General features: G+C 44.1%; 1 protein-coding gene across 4 annotated transcripts in view; it reads left to right on the forward strand.

Moving 5' to 3' along the window:
• The window catches only part of LOC142575298 (segment polarity protein dishevelled homolog DVL-3-like), a 38738-nt gene that overhangs the window by 3646 nt on the left and 9395 nt on the right, over positions 1-25697 (forward strand). For all 4 annotated transcript variants that reach the window (XR_012826622.1, XR_012826623.1, XM_075684547.1 and 1 more), the window contains exons 2-14: positions 1249-1318; positions 2523-2590; positions 4243-4298; positions 5235-5282; positions 6274-6385; positions 8642-8732; positions 9672-9741; positions 10156-10243; positions 13909-14037; positions 14516-14799; positions 17883-18017; positions 20791-20958; positions 21486-21680. Coding sequence is in view for 2 of the 4 variants with exons in the window: in XM_075684547.1 (XP_075540662.1) it covers positions 1249-1318; positions 2523-2590; positions 4243-4298; positions 5235-5282; positions 6274-6385; positions 8642-8732; positions 9672-9741; positions 10156-10243; positions 13909-14037; positions 14516-14799; positions 17883-18017; positions 20791-20958; positions 21486-21680 (1514 nt within the window). In the remaining 2 variants the exon portion in view is untranslated. The remainder of the gene's footprint in view (positions 1-1248; positions 1319-2522; positions 2591-4242; positions 4299-5234; positions 5283-6273; positions 6386-8641; positions 8733-9671; positions 9742-10155; positions 10244-13908; positions 14038-14515; positions 14800-17882; positions 18018-20790; positions 20959-21485; positions 21681-25697) is intronic.

Genomic DNA, 25697 nt, shown 5'->3' on the forward strand with positions numbered 1-25697 from the left:
AGATCTTGCCTGGGTATCTCGAGAGACTGACCATTGAGATGTTGAAGAGGAGTGGTGAGATGACTGACCCCTGGGGGGTGCCTCTTCCACTCAGCTCCATTTTCTCTGATTCCAAATCTCCTGCCTTGAGGATGGCACATCGAAAGACCTGTTGAAGGCATGGAAGGACGCACCTAGGTCGAGTTTGGAGATGGCTTCGAGAACAAACTTGTGACAGATGTTATCAAAGGTCTTCTTCAGGTCCAGACCAAGGATGGCTCTCATGTATCCAGTGCAATGTTCCAGGATTTGTATCTTGATAAGCTTCATGGCGTCCTGGGTGGAGAGGCCTTGCTTGAAACCGATCATGTTGTGAGGGAGAAGGTCATTTGTCTCGATATACTCAGCATTTTTTTTCTTATGTGCTCATGTTACTAAAAGTCAAGAGGCTGTTAATGTGCTATTCTGCTAACCATGATAGAGATGAAGGTGCAGTAGTGCTTACGTTCACGATTTGTTGTGACTAATTTATCTGAAGAAAAAATAAAAACACACATGTGCTGCTGGTATCTAAGTATATAGTGAAGTTGAACACTCATTAAGCCATGGTGGCAGTACTAATTTTGGTTTATGCTGCAGTAAAGGAGTGGCCATTGACCACCTTGGCCAGCGAATTTATGTGATGGTTTCAACTCATAGTCGAATATAATGACAAATCAATATTTTAGAATGCTCAATACACCACCATTTGAACCCTAGTCTTCATGCACATGCGTTTTTGCAACAGAAGTTGCCTTTGGCCTAGTTAGTCTGGTGTAATACCCTAGTTATTTGGGGCACTTTTGACCTTGGTTAGATCACTTACACAGCTTGGGCGAAGAAGCCTATCAGAATTGCAAGATCCATTTCCAATCATGCTCACTCGCAATCAAAAGTGTCAGTAGAGAAGCAGTAGTGTGTAATTGATTATCAACTTTTGCAACTATTCTTTTTCTTGGGCCCCTCACTCTTCCAGCTTACAAAAATTTTCAATATGTAAAAAAATGTCTCTGCAGTTTCTGCTGAATTTCACCAGCAGTAGCAAAATGTTCACTTTCCCACTAAATGATTTGCACTTTCACCCCGTCGTCGTCGATGCACCTGCACACCGAAATTAAACGTAAAATTTACCTTGAACGATTCAGCTGCAAAAGTAGTCTGTATTGCACATAGTTGTACTTACACTTTGCTTAGCTGCACAAACCTTTTCGACCTGTGTTGTTTTTACAGAGTGGTCAAAGAAGAAATTGTAGAGGATGACTGCCGGTTGCCTTGTTTCAATGGCCGTGTGGTGTCATGGGTGAGTTACACGGTGTAATATTGTGTAGTCCAGTGTAGTGCTTCTGCTTTTGACCTTGTTCTTAGTCATTCACCTGCGTTCTGATGCTGGGTAATCACAGAATGGATAAACACCAGCTAACCCAAATTTTCATGTTACTTAGCTGCATTATACAGCTTCAGCATCTAAAAACACCTTATGCCTCTGGTGGCCATTTATACTCCTGTCACAAGCACACTTTCTGTGACCACTGAATCTTGTCAATATTGAAATCTGTAAGCTCCAGTGTAGCTCATGAACTTCAACAGTCACTAGTTTCATCATTTGTTGAATGTGTGTTACAGGGGCATTAATCATTTCCATGTCATGCCATTTTTAAAGACCCCAGTTGCCAGCATATTTTAACTCAGAAGGAATAATTTCACTTCTGCTTGCACTGCCCCATGGATTTTGTGCTGCCATCTGTCAAGCGCACAACTAAGGGCAAATGCCCAAGGATGAGCGCAAGGGTTCATCCTTGGGCATTCTTACTGAAAATGCCTGGATGAATCCAGCCTACCCACGGCACAAAAGAGGTTAACTTGGCTGTGTCTGTCACTTACAACTGCCCGTGTTTGCCTCCACCATCACTCCACCATCATTCACCACCATTTCACACAAAGGGCATGTGCATATCAACTCATATTTCAAGCCTGAGTTTTGTCTTATGACTTTAAGAAACTACTTTGTAACCAAATCCACATAGGCATAGAGTAAAAGCTCTTTTCATGCCTTTGTGCAATATGCATGCGATGGTCTGTTCTAGCACATTTCAAAATTAAGAGTCATTGCTCACCCATCAGGTACCTGTAATGTTACAGTGAAAAGGGGAGTGGGCAATGTTAACATTTAGCATTATTTTAAACCAAGCGCCAGTCTAATTTTAAACAGAGGGTAAATAAATATGACATGTGATGTATAGCCAGTATGCTTCATAAATGCTTTCCATTGGTATTCTCAAACTTTTGGATTAGAAAACAAGAAAAAGTAAAGCAGGAGATGAACTGGCATAAAAAAATTTCGTGTGCATTAAGTAGCTTAGGTACATATGATTGTAGTTGTTGCTGCAGCGAGTGATTTCTCGAGTATTGACAATGACTTGGTGATAAAAAGGTGTATTGCAGTCTGCAGCGCCCATTTAAACAGTATGCCTGTGGCCAACACTCTATTCCGCATAATTTTGCAGCTTGTGTCAGCAGATGGAAGCAGCGTTGTGTCTGAAGGAACTGAGACACACCAGCAACGCCCTTTTCCGTGAGTAACTTCACATTGCGCGGGCACTTGTTACTGTCTCCATGAATGAATGCAGTTACAGGAACACTGGGTAGCACAGAACACATGCCTTATTGCAAAGTAATTTGAATGTAGCTGATCTTGCCCGTATCAACATTGTCATTATTATTATTATTATTATTATTATTATTATTATTATTATTATTATTATTATTATTATTATTATTATTATTAACGGGATAATTAGACCAATTCTGATTCTGATATTGTTAAGGGCCCCATGTCGCAGAAAATCCGGTGTCGGCGATCGGTGATGGTGTCCCCGTAAGCGAAGATTCCTGTGCATACTTATGTATATATATATGCCACGCCTAGCTATATGACATGCAGTATATGCGAGTTATATTGCCACACCATTCTATCACTAAAGTTGCTGATACCTTGTCTTACATTCTTTACCCAGTTATTCCTCGGAGTTCTGAAGATAACAGCCCACAAACAAATTTCAGGAAATGAAACACCAACAGCACATTGCTTTTATGTTAAATCTTCTCAAACTGAAATATGAAAAGCGCCAAACAAGAACAGAAACCTGAAAATTATGTAATTTTTTTGCCATGGCATTGCACAACCTCCGGGACCGGCCCACCCAAGAGGCCGCGTTTCTACCTGAAAGCTTGCCTTTATGCACAGTGTTCACCGCCAGCACTACCTGGTAAACATTATGGTTACATAGGCTGCAGTTGCTGGGAAGCGTGAGAAGCAGTCAAGGATCTTTGAATGCTATCACATTCCACTCTTAAAGGCAAAGCTTAAGCGTCCACCAAATTTTTCTTATTGTTATTATTATTTGTCTTGTTCCTACATTAAGTTTTGCAGATCTCTTTTGTTATCATCGCAGTGCTGGTGTGGCTGTTCTTGAGTATTTGCATGTCTGTGTGTTATTGCAGGGTAATGTTTATTTTCTGATAGACGCATGCACTGGTCTGGCTTTGATGAAATACTTTCATATCCATTACAGAATGCATGGTCACTGTGGCTGTTTGATATTAATGTATGCCACAAAATGTTTTGAACAGCTAGGTCAACCTCAAAAGCTTCCTGATGCATTACATCTAATCATATTAAATTCTTAGTGCATTTTAAACACAAAACTTCATTCTCAGAAAGAATCTGTCTAACATTCAACTTTTTGGTTAATGTCTTTCTCCCAGCAAAGTGAAATAGAAGCAGTTAAATGTTTATTGCAGCTTGTGCCCTTCCAAGCAAAACAAAAAACACACTGACCTCATAAACAGTGCAAATAACACCAAAATCTTTGTCTGTCTAAACTTGTCATAATTGACAGAGGGTCATGACTAATGACAGCTTGAGCTCATTGTAAGCCATTAATAAAGGGGATCATTGTAAGCTGCACATTAGCCTATATGTTTCCTGTGTTCTGTCAGTGTAAATTGAAACATCAGCAGGATGCAGTGAATCAAAAACAGTTTTCACTCTAGAGTGTGAGGACAGCCATTGAAAATGGGTGTTGTAAGAACAGTAATTATCTTTTCTTCTTATCCTTCTTCTTCCCCCCTCTCTCTATTCCCCTCCCTCCATGTAAGTGTTTCTTACCATTTACTTTTCAAGTGTCATGCAATTTGCTACATTTCTTATCTTTTTCTATGCAGTGAAACAGCGGAGACCAGCTTTACAGAGTCTGAGTCTGCCATTAGCTCCCACAAAGGTAGGTGACTTGCCCAACTGGATGAGCCTGTTAATGTTGTTAAATTAACCTGTCAGTCCCGTCATACAGTGCAGAAATGAGAACTTCTATTTACTCTTTGTCTGTTTGCTTTGATTGTTCTTGTTACGTTTATGTCACTCTAGAAACTAATCTACCTATGTTTCTATCTAGCTTGGCTGCTTTAAGTACAGCCTGTTTACTTATGTTTCCCTTCTGCAGTCTTGCTCACTGTTTTTTCTGCAATTCCTGTTTAGTGTGTTGTTCTAGGAGAAACAAGCATGTATTCAAGTAAAGTATTCCTGTTTCTGCATACATTGCTGTTAAATTAGATGGTCAGTTGCAGCCGGCAGGCAGTCAGTTGCAGCCGGCAGGCCTTAGTGTAGCACTGTTCATATTTCATTATATAAGCTCAATCAAAATTATCCCAAAGTTTTTAAAATTGGAAGTATTCCTGCTTCTTGGTGTCCTGATTATTTTGCAACTTCATTAATGTCCAAGTTAATTAATATATTCAAACAAAACTTGTATTGGTACTGCGGGACACTTGCCATCGTCATAAGTTTGGTTGTTTTTAATGTGCTTTCTATTTACACAGAACAAGTCTTTTTATTTATTTACTTTCCCTTCTCTCAACTGCTTGGTGAGAGAAAAGCGTTGCATTCTTGAATTCAGTTTTGTGCTTGGATATAACTGAAATGTACTTGGCTAAGATATTCCTTAATATTTAGCACGAAATGTAATGTTTCCAGCCCAGCCACGGCATTGCGCTGCCAAGCTTGATGTCCATCCAAATACGCTCCTGTACTTATGTCTAAGTGCGCATAGCAGAATCCCAGGTGTTCAAAATTAACCCTGCCTCATAATCAGATCGTGGATCTAGCACATAAAACTACATAATTTAATTTTTAATGTGTGTTTGCTCTACCACTCCTATAGAGCACCACCACCATCATCAACGGGGACCTGGCCGTCATCGAGATAAAGGTAGGTAGGCAGAAGAATGAAATTCGTAAACTCATTGTAATGGGATGTGGTACTCCTTCACTTGGCTCCTTTCGTGTACCTCTTGTCAAATTACTGTTGCAGCCTGGAGCCTCACATTTCACAAGTTTATTGCTCAACTAGATTGAAGCAGTTGCATGACAGCATTAGGTGCTCAGAAACGTGCCATGTTTATGGAATAATGTGCAATCAACCCTTTGCCAGGAATGGCCCTTTCAAGCGTTCCTTCCTCCCGGCATGTTCTAGTGTCTTACTCTATCATTTGAAGACGATATAAGGAAGTGCTACAAGCAATTCTGAATCATTACACTTTTTTTCAGCTTTCTCCATGTCTGTGTGGACCTAAAGATCACCCAGTAGTAAATTAAAATTGCAATTTAAGGCCAAGCTTCACCTTCTCAAATTATTTTGTTCCCTTTGTTCCCAAACTTAACATTTAGACATTGTTGCATAATGTCACATGTCTCACAAATTTTTTATGGATTGCAGCCCTTGTTCCTTAGGAAAATTCTGCACATATTGCTAGGTTAAATTCTGGTTTCTATGACACCTCATTAGCTTTTTGTTCAATTAACACTTAAATAAAATCTGTTGCCACTCATTGCAGGAATGAATCTGGGGATTATTACGCATCATCACCACTTGTTTTTCACTTTTGCATTGTGCAAAAACATTTCTGTCATTAAAATTGACATTTCAAGCTATTACAGAAGTGTGGCCTGCTCGTTTAGCTTGACCCTACATTTTTCTTCTGTTTCTGTGCAATACAAGCCTGTACCTGTAATCACCTGCTCTTGTCCTAGATGTGTCTGTTACGTACTGCTTTATTGTTATGTTGTAAGCGTTGCTTCTTCTGTTCTGCAATGTGTACACTGTACCACATTGTGTACTTGGCCTCTTTTGATTGACCAACTAGGCCCACTGTATCCTGTAAATAAGTAGATAAGCAAAACAACAAGTGTGTTCTTTACAGCCGGTCGTTCCAATGGACATGCAGCGGCTAAGCCAGGGGCTGCCTCGGTGCTAACTACTAGTGACATAGAGACCACAAGCTTCCTAGACTCTGAGGATGAGACTACCAGCCGGTAAGTCTTAATACTGTCACGTGGTAGTGACGGTGAAGAAAGCAGCCAAACTGAGAAAGACGAAACTAGCGCTTTATTGGGTGAACTTGTGCCCTCAAAAACAGGCTACACTCAAAAAACGGCGACAGCGGCGAACACAGTCGGCGATTGGCGAAAATCTGATCAGCAAGTCAAGCGCGTTGGCTTTTATAGATCAGTCGTCGAATGTTCCAGAGTAATCGCTGGGACCTGCGTGCCTTCCACAAAGTTCTACGCCATTCGCGTCACGCATGCATGCAATCAGATTAGACAAGGTTCGGCGACAACAGACAGCAGATAGAAGCATCAACAACATTCTATAAACTTCCAATACATGCAGGCGCATGCTGCGCTGTACGATAACATTTGTTAGGCGGTGAAACATGTCGCCCGATAAAGACAGACAAGTACATGTGTCGATACCAAGCATAGGTGTACTCACAGCAGTGGCATAGCGGTTGTGGCACTGCACTGCTAAGCTTGGGATCATAAGTGGCATCCCGGTTGCAGTGGCCACATTTTGATGGGGGCAAAATGCAAAAAACACTGATGTACTTAGATTTAGGTGCCCATTAAAGAACGCCAGGTGCTCAAAATTGATCTGTAGTTTTCCACTAGGTCATGCCTCATAATAACATTAAGGATTTTTCGTGTAAAATCTGGGAATATCTTTTTTTTTTTTTTTTTTCAAAGGGGCCCTGGACGACTCCTCGGGCTTGGTGAAAAAATACAGTCCGCGGATAGCATAAGCTGCTGTGAACATCTCAGCCAAGATTTGCAGTCATGCATGGCACATGAAGCTCTCAAGCTGAGCTTGAAGTCACCTTTCTCTCAAACGCTCTCTTTTCAACATAAGCCTGCTCTTCACTCTTTTCTGAATGCTTTATTTCATAGTATATAGCAGATTACCATATGCAGCTGATATTGGCCAGTAGCTGACATCAATCAAGAAAGATGTTTGGATCAGTGGGCTTTTTTCCTACTGTTACTGTCCACATTTATTGACATACTTTAATAGAAAGACTGAAGTAAGCGAAAATCTGCTTTCGAATTTCGATAATTATTACGTACTTCCGGAAGAAGCCAACTATCGTCTGCTTACGCTCGGCCGAAGCCCCCCGCATTGGAATTCAGCTTTGGCCGCCCTGCTTATCAGTATCGTAGCCGTTGGGTCTCGCTAATTTAGACTAGTTTCCAACACTCAACTAGCCTCAAACCACATGAAACTTAAGCTGACACCATACACACGCTCATTCCTGGATGCTCTTAGTTAGACGCCCTGACAGAGTTCACGTCATAATTATCTATTGATAGCGCATCAAGATGTGCAAGTTGGATGTGGTAACTATCCGTCAGTCAAACTGATGCAGGGCAAAGCCGCTCTGCACCATGTAGCACAGTGAGACAGGAGCATATAAGCACAAGCGCATGCACTTTATCTCTGTTGTGCATAAAGCAAGCGTTGTAGTTTCGTGTGGCTGTGGTCTGCTACATAGCGTAGATACCGTGGCCACCGCGAGGTGCTGTAATGAATCCACTGGTTGAGTGCACTGCAGCTTGCTGAGGACAGCTGCATTTAGCACGTCGTAGGTGCCAAAATCAGAAATATTGGTGTCTAGGTGAACATCAAAAATTAAGTTTTAACTGCGCACCACAGTGATGTTCAGTAGGAAGAGCATTGTGGGCACACCCTGCTCTGCTGTAGCCTTCGCAGTGCCAAATCATTGAAGGAGGAGCGGAAGCACCACGAACGATATGGTTGATTTCCAATAACTCCACTTCTGCTGAAGGCGATGAAGAACTTATTGCAGCTAAGTATTTCTGAAATAGACTAATTTAACTTCAAATGCATTTCCCAATTTCAGTAAAAAGTGGTGCAGCGCCCCTTTAAACAGATGTGCCAGGGCAGCGTCAAGTTAAACCATAGACACTTCTTTCACAAGTTTGTGGATTGAGCTGACATTCATTATTTCGCAAAGTGATGTATAGTTCTCCTTGTTAGTACCAGTTTGCTGTGAAAGAGGACAAAAGTGACATCTTGACTCATTTATAGACTAAAACCTGGCTCTAAGGGAAGCCAGTGGATAGCAAAAGGTTTAGCTATAAGCAGCAGTTTTTAAAAAGGGGGGATGTGACATGCGTATGTCTGGTTATGAAAAAATTGTCAGCGGTATTGAATCTGAGTATGACAGCCTGACCGATGAGTGTCATGTTTGCTTTTGCCTGATGCTTTGGCAGGATTTCAACCACCACTGAGGAGAGTAGCGTGTCACGCATTTATGCGAGGCATCGGCGTAGGCGGCGAAAGAAGATGCCGCCCATGAGTCGGGTGAGAAATTTGTTTGATTCTCTGTCTCAGCACGCTATGACTTATTGCCTTCTAGGATCGCAAGTTACATATTTCAAAGGCATTGCTTCGTGAGGTTCAGTATGGCTCCACTGTTGCTTGATCTTCTGGCACTACGAACTAATAGGAATGTAGCTAGATTTGAACCACTTACCCTAGGGCCAGAAAAAATTCATTTAAAATATTCTATGGCGGACACTTACGGGCTGGGTAAATATTTCACAAGTGTAAATTTTTTAAAATTAATGTAATTGAAAAACTATGCTTTTGTACATAGATTTATATTTCTGAATTATAAGAAAGCTCTCCAAGTGTGTAGAACTTGTAGTTAGACTAGTTGATGCATGATCGCTTACAGATTACTGTAGGTTTAGCGTGAAGCATACAAAGTCGCATAACATGAGCGCAAATCCAATAGCGCTCATCGTGTGTATAGTTATTTCTCTCGCACTATATGTCCTACTGACGTGTCTGCATGCCTACCATTGCAAGCGTTGCGCATTTGCAGTGAGAGGTTGCTTTTTACTAGATTCATTACAAGAGTACGAACATTGTGCATGCATGCGCGTGTGTGTGTGTGGCTAAGAATTTTAGACATTAAGGGCTTCGTACGAGAAGGAATGTATTACTGCATGAATTCAAAGTTTCTAGAGAGGCTTCACCCCAGCTCTGAAGCCTAACAACTGGGCTGGAAAACATTACTACGGTTTTGAGCAAGTAGCAGCAGAAGTGTTAGTAGCCTTCTGTCCTGTTCTGTATTTCTGTTCAGGCTGTCAGCTTTCACTGCTCTTATTCAGTGCAGTCGAATCCTCGAGCAGTCCCTTGACTAAGCAGAACCCCATGCTAATTGTATTTTCAGCTGTCAACTTTTCTTTCAAGAGCAGTACAAATATTTTACAATTTTTCTTTGTGTGTTTTCAGACATCTTCGATCAGCAGCATCACAGACAGCACTCTGTCACTAAACATCATCACCGTCACATTAAACTTAGGTAAGCACAAGCTTTTAGACGTTTAATTTGTGACTGTAGAAAATTTGCTGTGGCAGCATAAATTGTGGCATTCTCGTTCTCTTACCATGAAATGCCGCAGTCACGCATGGATCAGATTTATAAGGGGCTATTATTACTTTGGTAATATTGTAAGGCAAGACTAATACACCTGATTTATACTTTACTTCTGTATGAGATATAGTTTCAAACGACCAAGTCAACTTAACCAGAAAACATGTTGCATTGTGCATTGTAATTAAATATACTAACTCCTTATGAAACCTTAGTTAGGTTGTAGCAACAAGGCTTTGGTGGGTTGTGCCTCTTGATGTCCTAGGATGGTGCTGCCAAGTTTTCAAGCACTGTCAGCTGTGTGTCGTACTTCATGAAGAAGTTTCTCTGCTGTGCTTGCAGATACGGTCAACTTTCTCGGCATTAGCATAGTGGGCCAATCAAACAAAGGTGGAGATGGTGGCATCTACGTGGGCTCTATCATGAAAGGGTGAGTACAGTAGAATGCAATTTCCATTACAACGGCTATTTCAATATTAGTAAGAGGCAAGCTGCAGAAGTTCTCACTTCTTTCCTGTTCTGCCCCATTAATTTGCACTAAATTAGAATAGAACCTCGCTTTAGTCATTCCATATACAGCTTAGACCACTTATAACGTAACCGCTTATGTTATAGAACCGGCTATAACACGGCCTTTTCTGACACCTGCTTACCCTCCCATAGAACGCTATGTATATTTAATCATCATTAATTTGGGTTTCACGGGGCTGGAACAAATGTCCAAATTAACCAAATGTCAAATTTTCGAGGATACTAAGAAAACAACGAAAATTCCTGCTATGTGAACACTTCCTTATTTATTGAATGAATCTCCAAATCCTGTTTCTATTTTGCCGAAAAGCAGTATGGAAGCTGCGATTCTCGTAAGCGTGCGACTGATTAGCCCTCTCAGCAGCAAAGTCCTCGCAACTTCATATGCAGTGCAGCTGCGTCACGTGTCTTCATACGAGACACACTTTTCCCGTGTGCGCACACCCTGATTAATTTTTTGACAATGCGCTTGTTGCTAACAGATCACCTGCCCGTCACAATGTAGCCGGCACTCTTCATCCTTGACAGCTTTGCCGTTTCAGTGAGACAAAACAAAACTACTGTTTTCCGTAGCCATGTTGCGGATGAGAGTGTGGTCGCTATCAGCACGCTTGTGGGCTGCAGCCACAGCATTCTGAAGGCACGCAGCCAATGCACGCATCAAGTTGAAACAAAACTACCATTTGCTGCAACCGATGCAGACGAAACAGCGGTCACTACCGACGCCATAATGGATTGCGGTTACGCAGTTGTGAAAAGTATGCAACCAACACTCTGTTGTGCACAGCAGCAAACACACGAATAAAGGCTATAAAGGTACAAATAAGCACAAAGTGTTCCAGCGTTCTTATTGTTCACGTACAATCTCCACTGATGAATATAGCTATGCGGACTCTGCTGCTTCGTTTTGGTCAGATGCTGGTACCGCGTTTGCTCTTTTGCATCGCACGTTTCTGGTGCTTGCCAATGTTCAAGAGTTGTCCAAATTAACTGGTGTGTGGCCGAATACATATGATTGAACGAGAGTTTGATTCCATTAAGTAATGCATAAACCTGCTAGGATCGGAGTACAAGTCCAAATTATCCGACTTTCAAAATTAAAGAGTGTCAAATTAACGTTTTACTGTACACGCATACCGCTTATAGTGCAGTCGCGGGATACGAAATACCAGTTATACTACCGAATACCGAAATACCAGTGGGAAAATCACGCACTCAAGTGTGATAGTGAGCGAGCTTCTCAATGAGGTGTGCCGGCCAATGGGAGGGGAGTGCGACGAGGGCATTGCAGAGGAGAAGGAGAAGGCATGGAGAGAATGAACAAGGAATGAAAAAAACAAAAAGCGGCCGTAGCATGATGCAGAGGGTTGCCTAGGTGATGGAGAAGCCTTTGCTTGGTGCTGTTAGATACGGGACCGTTTCCTGAGCCTACTTCGACTTCACCAGACCACATCGAATCGCACCACAGCTAATTAAGGAGCGCAGAAGCACGGATACCACATTCCTGAGGCGCGGCACATGCAAACAAGTTGGCGGCCCCCACTTCGTGTGCCGCAGGTGGAGCTATTCACTGTTGACTCTTCCCGAAAGTGAAGCGAGAGCCTGGCACTGTTGCGGGTAGAGTGGGTCCCGAATCAAGACGGCTGCAATGCGCCGTGAAAACATGGCAGCGTCGCCCCCCATCCGCCTATTGTGACGGCGCATTGCAAGTCAGCAAGGCAAGACCGCATGGAGAAGTAAGCCCTTGGACAATTGAGGACCAAACAGCGACCCTCTCCGCCGGGTGTGACACCATCGCACGGGCGCCTACCATTGGCCAAAAATGACGGCACCCGAGCGGGCTCGCCGATTGGCCAAAAATGGCGTCACCTGAGCGGGCTCGCCCATTGGCCGAACGTGACGTGCCTTCGAGGCACCAAAGGACTTAAAAGACACAGACCGGGAGCAGCAAGAGAGCATTCCTAGAGCATTCCTTGATTCATCTCTTTTGAGCTTCTTGCCACGGGCCGCAGCGTCCGAGTTGCTGCTGGCCCGTAATGACTCTAAGACTGTTAATTGACTCTCACTGTAAATAATGTAAATAAACCTCCCAAATTTTTATCCCAAAGTCCTCCTCAACTCTTACAGTGCCCTCCACACTCGTGTGCATTGTCGCTCTTTGGCAGCGTTGGATCTCCAGTTCGTGTCCACCCGTTACCATGCACATTGTCGTGGAGTGCAAATATTATGCGTGCGACCTTAACTGCTATCAGTTTAAGCGATGTTCCCCAAATTTAGTTCAGGGCTTTTAGGCTTTATGCCCCCATGTGAGCTTCTGCTGTACCTACCAGTATGTGCACATACAAACTTTGTAGGCATTGGCAGTAATTGCTGTGGCTGATCACCTGAGAAAACAAACTCTACTTCACACGTGCTGCTGTCAGTTCATCCTGTGCACAGGATTGCATGCCCGATCTTCTACAGGTACAATTGTATCAAGGGCAACCTTCCTGCGATGGCATGCCGCCAGCTACAGCATGCTTCGTCGGGAGTAATTTGCAGTTTGGGGCCGAGTCAACAAAATGCACTGCAGTGGCTATAAGGCACTTGGAAAGCGGAGGAACCTCTTCCACAGCGAAAGCAAGGGCACAGGTGGCACAAGCAACACTGGAATGGCAGCAACTTGGTTTTCAGTCGCAATGTTTTTGACACCACAGATCGCGGCATGCAGATCAGTCCAGGAAATCGAACAAGACACTGTAAAGGTGTCCGAAATTTCAGTCTCCATTCTATGTTACTTCTGCGGAGTTGGTGGCGGTGCTGCAGGGAATTTCAAATGATGAGCAGGTCTGAAAACTTAGTTGGCGGTTTACGTTCCTCTATGTAGATCTCTCTCGTTCTGTGTTACTTTATCTGCTTCATGCAAAGACCACAGGTTCTTGGACATTAACCTTTTAACATTCATAAATTTATTAAACAGAACCAAACATCCCGGTCCCATGCTTCGTTTCTTAGATGTGTGCAGCTGCTTGGTCTACATGTTTTGCCCGTGTGTGGCCATTGAAAGATGCCATTTTGGTTATAATATGGATATTCGAGACTCCGGCAACTTACTCTATAAGCGGTTTATGCCTATAGTAAATATCTCGTATGCAGTAAATGACAATAAACAAAATAAACATGATGATACACTTTCCAGGGCAGCTCATGGTGGCTCTGTTCTGCCTAGAAGTACCGTATAGACCCGTGTAAGGGCCACACCCCCAACTTGGCAGCCCGAAATTTGGGACAAAAAATTTCCAATAGAGGATCTATCGCATTCAGTGCTCTGATGTTGCACATGCACATAGGCAAATTTTCGCGCACTGCATACTTCCCTGTGCCACTGCTAGACGGCTAGAGCCTGGGTGTGCACAAGATCGGAAGTGTGCACGAGTCATCGGCTGTGCCGGCAGGCATCATTTTGACCAGTAGGTTTGGTCCCATGCAAGGGTCGCACCTCATCAAAATTGTGAAGAAATAAAGTGCAGCCCTTACACCAGTTTATACGGTAAGACCCCAGTGAGCATGTGTTACTTGTTGCAGGGGTGCTGTTGCCTTGGATGGTCGCATTGAGCCAGGTGACATGATCCTTCAAGTGAATGATATCAACTTCGAGAACATGAGCAATGATGATGCTGTGCGAGTGCTTCGGGAGACTGTACAAAAGCCTGGGTGAGTCATCTATGTAAAAACAATAGGTAGGGGGGGGGGACTTGTTTTATTTGCTCCTGTTGCTATATGACTGTAAGGCTGACGCTGTAATGTAACAGCATCTAGTCATTCATGCGGCATTCTTTTCGATGCAAGTTCAGATTGTTCGGCACAAATATTTGATGAACCTACCGTGTGCATTCCTGCTTGGCATCTTTATGCAGTGCATGGCTGCTCTCCTACGCTTCCAATGGCTACCTTCCCTATCATATGCTGAAATACTCTGTAAAGAGCGAAAATTGAAGTTTTGATATGCTGAAGGAACTCTTTAGGGAAGAAGACACAACAGAACCAGAGTACTACACAACACGCTTGATTTGACTTTTGTCTAAGCTAACTCACCGCATAGGCGTTCGAGCATTAAGTAAATTATATGGTGTTCAAAACAGTGCAACCAGGAGACAGGAATGATGAATACGTAAGTTGAATGACTTTGCAGTCCCATCAAGTTGGTGGTAGCCAAGTGCTGGGACCCAAACCCCAAGGGCTACTTCACCATCCCACGCACCGAGCCCGTGCGCCCCATCGACCCAGGAGCTTGGGTGGCACACACGGAGGCAGCACGCGGCTCTTCATCTGCTGTGGGCCACTCGCGGCTTTCGCTGGCCCCAGGACCTTCACTCCGCCAACCGCTGCTCTATGATGGACCCTTGAGGCCTCCGTCTGTCTCCACCCTCACCTCCACTTCCTCATCAGTCACTTCATCCGTGCCCGAGTCGGAGAGTAAGTCCGCAGTGTTCATTGTTGCCACCACTAAGCTGTGTTAGATGGCTCAAAGCACAATGGCTGTTCTCTGCTATTGTGGCCAGAGTACTGATACTTCTTGACTACTTCTCAAACAATACTTATTGAATAAATTTCATGTTTTCCTTTACTGGAGCATGAATTGCTGTTTATTACTTTGTTTCACCATTGAGCCTTGTCACTTCCTCAATGTCCCCAAGCAAAAGAGAAAGTTCCTGAGGTACCTGTGCCTTCAAAGTAGCAGAGCAGTAGCACCATTTCTCGTTACAACTGCTGTAACTGTGATGAGCCAGATTCTGCTGTTGAATTATTGTAATGTAGGGAACGTGAACATCGGGCAATGAGTTATAGCCGAGCATCCTCATAACATAGACGCTATTCTATTGATTCATTAAGCATTTTCATAGAGAGACAAGCCTGTTGGTAAGGTCTCTTGTTGTGGGTAAGTCTTGAGATTCGAGCTTGCTTGTACATCTTTGAGGTTTTTCTGCATAGTGCAACCAGTGCAAGGACGTAGAGGGGGAGCAAGACACACACAGTATTGTGCCTGGTGCTATGTAGGTTTTCACATCTTGCTCTTAAGGCAGAGCCAACATAAAAAGGTCGAGCAAGTTGGTATGCTCATGCTGATAGGGAATAAGGAGAAAACAGGAAAGAACAGCTGCAGTAAAACCCCAGTAATATGTATCTGCTTATCAAGCACTTCCGGATTAAATATAGTCATCATGAATCCCCTGCCCTGGTGCCATTGAACCTAATGCATTAACCGACCACTTAAGCCGTAGCCGTGTAACGCCTGGCCATCTGTTAGTGCATAGTATTTGCTTGATTTTTCAGTGCATACAGGCATGGAATCAGCAAAATCTTGCGCACACAAACCATAGGTAGCGAAATTTCGGCACAAGCATCTTTCCCAGAGTGCAATCACCACCGATACTGACGTCAAAATATGGTAACCATGATGTGTTTCCTGCTCCCATAGCTTCTAGTGCTTCCACGTCGTTGTCATAGATGACGACGTTGATGATGGCCCTTCCGTATCCTACATGGCTAGCGCATTGATCGTCATGAGGGCATTCACAGGGAAGCTTAGCCTGATGGAGAAACTGGCTTGCAGCCTTTCTGAGTTTGAGGATGCTGTTGTCATTGCAAGGCCGCCATGGCGGCATGTGAAAATCACATATTTTTGCTGCCTGCTTGCAATAAAACTTGTCTGCGTCTGTGTTCGAGTAAGAATTAACATGTTTTTTGGGCCAGCAATTCTATAGCTGCTCATCTGCGATTGTCAGTTAATTAGTACATCTCTTAGTGCGTAGCTTGATCCACATTACCTGCCAACTATGCGCTAGGGCTTTTCTTTCTTTTCTTTTCAGTTTTTTTTTTTTTAAGTCCGATCAGTCTTGAAATGAAAACCACTGTGAAAATCAAAACCGTGTTATTTGTAACATTTAGATGCACTTTCAAGCTACTTCTTCACATAGTCGCCTTTCCACTTGAGACATTTGCCGTAGCTAAAGCCCCTCCATACACGTTTCCACCGACCAGATTAAGTACCGCCAACCTGCCCTCCTCCTCCATGCTCCTCTCCCACTCACCCCCTTAGCTTCCGGCGTCAAGCGGAACTTACGTAGCTGCAGCTTCCTGTTCCGAGTGGAAGTGACACTTTGTTTTTTAGTGTTGTTTACTTTCGCGCCGCTGGAGAGGCTTTAATTGCACGAGCTGCGGTTGAAACTGTGAATGCGATTCCATCCAAGAACCACCGCTACTGTAACCAGCGATCTGCTCGTGTTCACTGCTTCGCGTCAACCTGCGACGGGTTGTGGCACGAGCAACAACGTACAGTGGAATGTAGTGCCTGGGCACTTGGAGACCACTGCCGTTTTTCGTGCGTTTGGACAACAGCGACCGTGAACTACTGCTTCAGTGGAACACAACAGCTTGTCCCCTTTGCATTCTTCTTATGGTGACTGCCACAGCTCTGCTAAGCACGTGCGGGCGTCTCACCATCGTCTAACAGCAGTCAAAGCAGAAATTCCCGAAGCGCAACTCCAGGAAGCGGAAATGCCGGAACCGGAAATTTTTAAACCTGAAATGCCAGAACCAGAAATACCGGAACCGGATTTGGTGTGAGGGGAAAAAGGCGGCGCACAACAAAGGTTGTCGCTACTTAAGAAAGCAGCAGTGGCGCGTAGATGCAGGGGCTTTAGTCGTAGCGTGGTACCAACTTTCCTATATGCTCAGCATAGAAAGCAGCCGGCTATGCTTTCAGCCAATTCAGTGCACTGGTCTGCGGCTCGTTGTCGAGTATAGCTCCTGTCCTCCTAGCCAGCGTTTTATGTGAGCAAAGAGATGGTAATTGGAGGGAGCCAAGTCTGGGCTGTACAGTGGGTGATCAAACAGTTCCCATCGAAAACGCTCCAGGAGCTTCCTTGTTGCAGCTGCACTGTGCAAGCCGCATATTGTCATGAAGAAGGACAACGCCTGATGACAACATTCCTCTTCACTTGTTCTGAATTGCGTTTCGTAGGCTTCAAGAGTCACACTGTAGGAGGCCGCAGTGATGGTCGTGCCACATTCCATGAATTCCACCAAGAGAACACTGTTGCTGTCCCAGAACACAGTAGCCATACACTTTCTGCTGGAGAATGTTCTCTTGAACTTCTTTGTTTTCGGGGAATGAGAATGCATCCACTGTTTCAATTGCTTTTTTGTTTCTTCAGTTTTGAAACGGACCCATGTCTCGTCCCCTGCGATGATTTTCTCACGAAAATTCTCACAAAAGCGAATTTTTTTGCATTCCTTGTCAGTTTTGTTATTGTGAGGTTCAACTCTACTAGAGACCCTGCACAACAAATCTGTGCACAGTGTCATCGGATTTTCACTGTGACTTTCATTTCACGACTGATCGGACTTTGAATACAAAAATAATCCTCGTATTAAGAGTATTACTGCACCTCAGACCAAGCCTGCCTGGCTGTTTCCTTGCAGCCTCAGAGTGTAGGCAAGCAAGCCTGTTTTTACTTTGGCTGGCTCCAGTGTGACAAAGTGTTGATGTTTCACAGGGCAGCTACAGGAGCCATTACTGACTGTGGAGACTGACATGGAGACAATTGTAAAGGCTATGGCAGCTCCCGATTCAGGACTGGACGTCAGAGACCGCATGTGGCTCAAGATCACTATACCAAAGGCCTTTATAGGTGAGCAATGAAAAGCATCAGCGGCACAAAGAAAACTAACATGAGTGTTACAAACAGACCTATCACAGATGCCGCCTTTTACAAAGACAGTGTCTTCAACATGCTCATGGATTAATTAGGAAAATGTCCAGTCATCCTAAATTTTGCCTGTTGTATATTTCATAGTCGAAAGGGTGTGTTTTGACCAATTGATGTTTAATAATTTAAAATTTACACTTAAAGCATTTTGTAGCCGTTCTGTAAAATACCTCTCACTCTCTCTCTCTCTCCTTATTTTTTTCAAATACAGAATACAGCGCACCATATACAGTAGAACCTCAATGTGATCCCGTTTAGCATGATTTCCCAGTGCCAAGGTTTGCGATCAAAAATAAAAAAAAATTATCCAACACAGTTACAATTATTTTTTTACTGGTTAATATGTTCCTAGAAAGCATGATCTTCCAGCACTGACAATCATTGCCCACCAGCTCGGTTTCGTTTGAGTTTCCCATCGCCGTATTAAAATGCTATGCAATACAAGAACAACCAAGCACTTCTCGGGCTGCTAGGGCCTGACCAGCTTCACGCCGTCGGCATCTCATGGAACACTGATTCTTGTTGAGTGCACAAGGGAAAACTTCCCAACAAATGCTCCTTCCCCCCCCCCCCCCCCTAAACTGTAATGCTGAAAATGCCAGTTTGTGATGTAGACTTAGATTATTTATTCAGGCTAAGGTCTTCTTTATGCAAGAAAAAACTACAAAAGTTGTCAGATGAAGTTTTCAGTCGTTTTCCTATTGAGCACATTTTTTAAATGCCTAGGCATGGCCAAATAGATATTGCCGAAGTCTGTGACATCATTAGGAGCAATTCTGAAATTTTGAAGTGGCATTGCCGCGTGTCTCTCTCTATTACCGTAGAACCTCGTTCATACATTTTAGGAAAAAGCCACAAGGAAAAATGTACTAGCCAGGAAAAGTTACTGTCCGAAGTATCCAAAAATTTGACAGATTCAACTAGTGTTCACATCTACGCAATATGAAGCATTGCACGGATTGTTGCAGCACGAGACGCCAACGCACATGGAGCTGGTGGTGCTTCGGCGGCACAAGAAGCATTTTGTTGTTTAACGTGATAGCGTTAAGGGCCTCGTGTCGCAGAAGAATCCGGCACCTGCATCCGGTCTCCAGCATCGAATGTCGCTTTAGCAGAAACAATTTTGAACTATGCATACCCAACCATGCAGGCCCTCCATGTGGCACAAGAAAGTTACCAAACTAATTGATTTCTCAAGGTAAAATATGTAGAAAAATCATAAAGTACGACTTACACACAACCTGCCGACATGATAGCATTGGATTGTAATTTGAATATATGAGAAAACATAATTCTATTACGTGGAAACTCGCACCCAAACCCCTCTTAATATGATAGCGTTCTCCAGCTGCCGTTTGAGGCCTGTCTTAGTAGGAGCGGCACGGCCCCCTCGGTTCCTTGCACACCACCAAAAAAACCCACAAAACTCACCTTCATACATAGCGTTCTCCGGCAGCGTCTCCCGGTGGGTATTACGATTACATTAGCTGCAGTTGTTGAGAAGCGTGAGAAGCACTCGGGGATCTTTGAATGATATTGCGTTCCACTCTTAAAGGCAAAGCTTAAGCATCCTCCAAATTTTTCCTGTTGCATGGTGTTTTAAGAGAGCGGCGGGAAACCGAAACAAAGTCCATCTGGTGGGCAAAGCCAGTTGCTGCTGAAGCAAAACGTGATGCCCACATTGTGCCAGCTGCAGTACGGAATGGCGGCGTGTTTACATTATCGGTTACTAAAGGCGTGCTGTATGCTACCAGTGGCACTACATGCTGTAAAACAGATAGAGGAAGATGTTTATCGCAATAGGTTTGGTGGCGATAGCTGTAAATGTGGCGTGCGACGACCCGAATGGAAATTTGCTGGTACCAGAATAAGAAACTGTGTGTGCCATCTATTTCACGTGATACAGGCGGCTATATACCATTCTCGATCACGCATGCCTTGCACCTTTTTTTGTTCACATGGGATCTAGTGGCCGGAAAATGTATACGTTCGCAGTCTGCAGCGGGGAACAGCGGCGAGTTTTGGTTATTGCCTGTTAAAGAATAGCACCACACGTTGTGAAACAGATAGGTGAAGATGCTTATCAGAATAGGATAGCCAGTGAAAGCCATGAATGCCGCGTGCAACGACCACGGAGAAGATTTGCTGGTACCGAAATGAGAAACTGAGTGTGCACAGGTGTTTTTTCATGAGACGGGTGGGCGAGTATTGCGGTGAAACTGCTGTGGCGGGCAGCAATATACTGTTACTGATTGCGCGCGCCTTGCGCATTTTCTTGCTTACATGGGATCCAGCAGCCGGAAAACCTATGATACTATTACAATTTGGCGACGTACTGAATGTTGGTTCCGAAAAATCGTGTTTTCCGGGAACGGATGAACCAGTAAAAAATGAGTATACGGCAACTCTATTGGGTCATTTTTTTTGTGTTCTCGATCGCGAACGTTGGCGCCGGAAAAAGGTACATAACGGAAACATATCAATGAGGTTCTACTGCATTTATTTTTTATTTGGTCCATATTGCCGGCCTTGCTGTCAGGCCTGGGCAGGAGTTGGTATAAAACAATACAAGAATAAGTGAAACAGTACCCTTTACTAGAGCGACAGGTCTCGCATCAGCTGAACGTTTTACTTCTTGTTTTCCTTAGTGTTCACAGTAGCTGAGTTGCTTGCCCTTTTATTTTCTCGGCTGCAGGAGTGGATGTGGTAGACTGGCTTACAACACATGTTCAAGGCTTCCAAGACCGCAAGGAAGCCAAGAAGTATGCTAACCAGCTACTCAAAGCGGGCCTCATTCGGCACACTGTCAACAAACTTTCCTTCTCCGAGCAGTGCTACTATGTGTTCAGCGACCTCTCCCTTGGTGAGTGCCTGTTGTGGGGTCCTGATGGCATCAGTGTGTGGTGGGGCAGGCATATCTGATCATCAGAGTCTCATTTAGTTGTGTTGTATATGTCACTGCTTTATTAGCTGACAGTCTGTGATTCTGTGTCACAGTCATTATGACATGAAACTAGCTGATGAAAGATGCTTCAATTTGCACATGCAGTTTTTCACACTTGGCTAGCAGCGATGCACCCACATAATAGTCAAATCATATTGTTATGCAGCTAGTACGTGAGAGCACACTGAAGGATGATACTTTTTAACAATGGCCGACACAAGGAGAGCATGTGCACCACTGCATACTTTGCCGTTCTCGCTCAGGTGGCCAGCAGCTGTACTTGGCAGCTTACTTCGCACATTGCTCAGTTTATTTTCGCCTTCTAGCCTTACATTTTTTTTGTGGTCATTGTCCTTGTGTTTTTTTTACTCTTGACATAGCCTGTCTCCCTTATTCTCGTTGTGGGCCACGTGATTGCAACATATAAATCACCTTGCCCTGTGCAGACATGTGCTCGCTGCGGCTGCAAGAAGAGGACGAGGAAGGTGGGGCAGGAGGCATGGTGCCCCCCTGGGGTTGCCTGGGTCCCCTGCTTCCAGCAGGGTACGTGTGCGGTAGCACGGCTGCACCAAGTGCTGCGGAGACACAGCTGGCCTCCTATGTCAACTATGCCCGTGAGGGGAGCACCCATTCAGGATCCGGTGAGCGCTTTGCCTCCGAACTCTGCCTGTAACCGGGGCCATTCTCGACAGCTGTTTCCATGAAGTTCACTCACAAGCCCAGAGTAGTTTTACAAATGTTGATGAATTGTTTTTAATAAACAAACTTACAGCTTCATTCAACTTTTTCTTTGTTTTGGCTCAGTGTTTGCACTCTTATTCATGTTCTTGAGGAAGGTAGAGAAAAGGGAAGGCAGGGCAGGGAGGTCAACCAAACGCATGTCTGGTTTGTTATCTTTTGCAAGTGAAAGGAGTTCAAGGATCTGGTCAGATCTTGTAATATCAAAGTTGCTGCGGACACAAAATACCTTCACTATACCCTGTCTTTATCGCAAGCATACATTCATTGCACACAGTGAGAAATGTCTCAAATTTACTTTGTTCGATCTACAACATAGATCGCTTATAAAGTTCAAAGGCGGCTCACATGCAGAACGTAGACCGTGCAGCCACACGTGTCCAAGAATCGAAGCTTGCGACCTGGATGTTCACATCCGTTTAAATTTAGGAATGTTGAAAGACTACCATCCAAGGACCGGCAGTCCACACGGAGCAGACAAAATAACACACAATAAAAACTATATACAGTCGAGTCTCGATAATTCGAACTTGAAGGGGCCCGAAAATTTCTTCGAATTAAGAAAGCTGATTGAATGGAGGGCTTACCTGCAGTGGCACATGTGCACAGAGCTAACACATGAGTGGGAAGTTCCAGAAAATTTATTCACTCGTATTTACAAATTACGGTCAGTTATTAGGCGTATCGGTGCTCGTACTGTGATAAGAGATGACGGGTGCACGCGTTAAAGGAAACACACCATGTCCATGACAGTTGCGCCTTCGAATTTTTGGTATGCTTCACCGCGTAATACAGCTGTATTGGGGCGAAGCTGACTTCGGGAACCGGTATTATGCAACGCGTTATGCTTTACGCGCTCCGAAGCCATTGGCGAGGATTACAAAGGCGGAGTCGGCGCCATTACTAACAGCGACGAATTATTTCATTGAAAAACACGGCACCGAACAGCAAGACGCTTGGTAGCGAAAGTCGAAGTAACTAGGCCTAGCGTTGCCGCAGTGTGGCTACGGCTACCAGTGGATCTGCGTGTGAGAGCGCCGGCTCGAGGCGGTGTGATAATCAAATTGGCAATGGTGGGTGGCTTCGATTAATGCCGTTTCAGACCAGTGGTCATGGCAAAAAGTCTCGAAAATTGGACAGCGAAGGTTTTTGGCGTCCGAAATTTCAGACGTTCTCAAAAAGGCCCCTTTAGGGGCCACCAATGCGATGCATCAGCTGAGTTCACATGCTACTTGCCTCCCGTGACCCCTCTGTGCAGTTGTTATAGCAGTGCCATTCTTGAACACCGACAGCCGCAGCTTGTCACGTGCAGTCGGATCACGCAGCACGCACAGTTAAACAGTTAAATGAGTGAACACAATCAGCAATGGAGGAAGGTGGTGGGAAGGGGCACTGGCCTCCCCGCTATTATACTTTTCTCGCAACAGCTGTACCATCCCCCTATTCTTACTTTTTTTTTCATGCAACCCGGTTATAACAATTATCACTTATAGCAGTGGAATTTTCATGGTACTTGAATATTGCAATAAGTAGGCTTGACTACAGAGGAAAGTAAGTCGCCGACTAGTTTTTCAGGCGTGCTCAATTATTCATAATTGCCGGTGGCACTGCTGCCAACTTCACCACAGAACCAGTATAGAATGGAGACCGAAATTTTGCGTACCATAGAGTGCTTTCTTCTATTTTTCCTCTGTGCGCGATGTCGAAAACATGGCAATTGCAATCCAAGTTTCCACCATTCTAGTGTTGCACCTGCCACCTGTGCCCTCATATTTGTTGTCGAGGTTACTCTTCCGCTGCCCAAGAACTGAACAGCTACTGTGAAGCATTTCTCTATCTTGGCACCAAACTGCAACTTTGGTCACTGGCTACCGATGAGGCAGCACTATTAGGCCTACCCGGCGGGGGTGTCGGTCAGCATGCTGTCATGGGAAGCTCATCGTTGACACTTTCCTACCCGTAAACAAATAAATGGAGACCATGCTCACTTGCTGAACTGAGGGCAGCACGCTTCAAGAGGAGCTTGTGATCGCAGTTGATCAGCTGCGGCAAGTACTGCGAATGTCTACAACATTTGTATGTGCATGTACCGGTAGGAATATCGAAAGCACGCGTGTAGACATTAAGCCTAGAAGCTCCAAACTGAATCTCTGGAATAGAGGTTTAAACTGACAATGTCACGGAGTCCAGGCCGCATGCGCAATGTCAGCACTTTGTGACTGGTGAATGCGAAACGCACCCTCGGTGTCAACCATCACAATATGTTGACTGAATGTTATTTTCAATAAAGCACAGTACCCAGCTAAATTCTGGAAACAATCTTTCTGCGATGCTGGAGTTGTAAAAAGCTCTGTTTACTTTCCGCACACAAATGGAAAAGCCAAAAAGTGACAACATTACGAGCAATAAAAACAGCGCTAAACGACGGGACGAGCGAAGGGACACAGACAACAGCGCTGTTGTCTGTGTCCCTTCGCTCGTCCCGTCGTTTAGCGCTGTTTTTATTGCTCGTAATCATGAACCAACCAGCCCAAATGCATACTCTTTTGCAGTGACAACATGTTCAGTGCGCAGTGCTGACAAGCAGCCAGAGCAAAGGCTTCTTCGTTGCCTACGCAGGGCAGACACACACCAGCCCGCAGATTGCTCCATCGTACATCGCTTACATACAATGCACTGCCCCCTCTGAGGCCACGGCTTTATTTATTTTCTTTCTTTTTTTCTTTCCGTTCCTTGTTCATTTGCTCCGTGTCTTCTCCCCCTCCACATTCCTCTTGGTCGCTCTTCTTATGGCCGGCGCACCTCATTGGGAAGCGTGCTCACTGCCTTGCTGGTCTGCAGGATTTTCCATCAGCCACATTATAACTGTTATTTTCTCTTTTGTGGCTATACTATAAGTGGTATGTGTATAAGCAGTATGTGTATACCATACTTACTCGAATCTAACGTGCACTTCTTTTGGGGGGATAAAATGGGTCCAAAATTTCGTGGGCATTAGAATTGAGTACGACCCTTAAATCTGTGTTACCATATCGCCATTGGCATTTCAAAATGGCCACCTCGTACGCGCTTCGAGCCTAGCTGCCATAGCTTCCTCCACGTTCTGTGCATGTGGAGGAAGCTACGTGCATGCGTGACACCATGCTTGTTAATTTAGTCAGTAAGCGAATGTTTAAAAGTTCATATGGCTTGTAAGACAACTATCCTTACTTTTCATATAGCTGCCTACTGATTTGCTATCGCAATCGATGCTTCACCTTTCAGGCAAAACTGCTACTTTTTTTATTTATCGCAACTTTAGTGTATTGGGAGTAAATCTTTATTTTTCCAAATGAGAGAAAGTTGTAGTTCTGTATAAAAGAATGAGGTGCACTGTGCTATAAAGGACTTTTCTTTTTTTGGTGCACATGAAACGGGTGTGCATTACAATTGAGTAAATACGGTATATGCAGTTTTATGGTAGTATAAATGGGAGTTGGAAAATACTACGTTTTAGCGGGTTCTGCACTATAGGCGGTTATGAGCAAAACGAGAACAAAGTGAAAGCAGGAGCCAAGGTTTTGACAAGTGGACTTGTCATCTTCAAGACAAGGCAGTTATGTTATAAATGCTAAAAGACATGTTTTTTGCCGTAATTGAATACACACAAAATGAAGACACATAAAGACAACACTTTACAGCAACACACGGCAACAAATGGTCTGAGCTGTACATTCAGTATATGAAGGTTCAACTGGATACATTATAGGCAAGCTACACCTGCTTTAAAACTACAGTATCTGACCTTTGTTGGCACATACTTCTTGAAACTTTGGTCCAAGCAAATTGGTGGCAGAATGGAAAGTATGAATATGGTCACTGACCATATAATGAATTCACCAGGAAAAAGGTATTTTTATTCCACAGGTTGCCAGAAAACC

Source organism: Dermacentor variabilis, chromosome 3 (genome assembly GCF_050947875.1).
Source record: "Dermacentor variabilis isolate Ectoservices chromosome 3, ASM5094787v1, whole genome shotgun sequence".
Lineage (NCBI taxonomy): Eukaryota > Metazoa > Arthropoda > Arachnida > Ixodida > Ixodidae > Dermacentor > Dermacentor variabilis.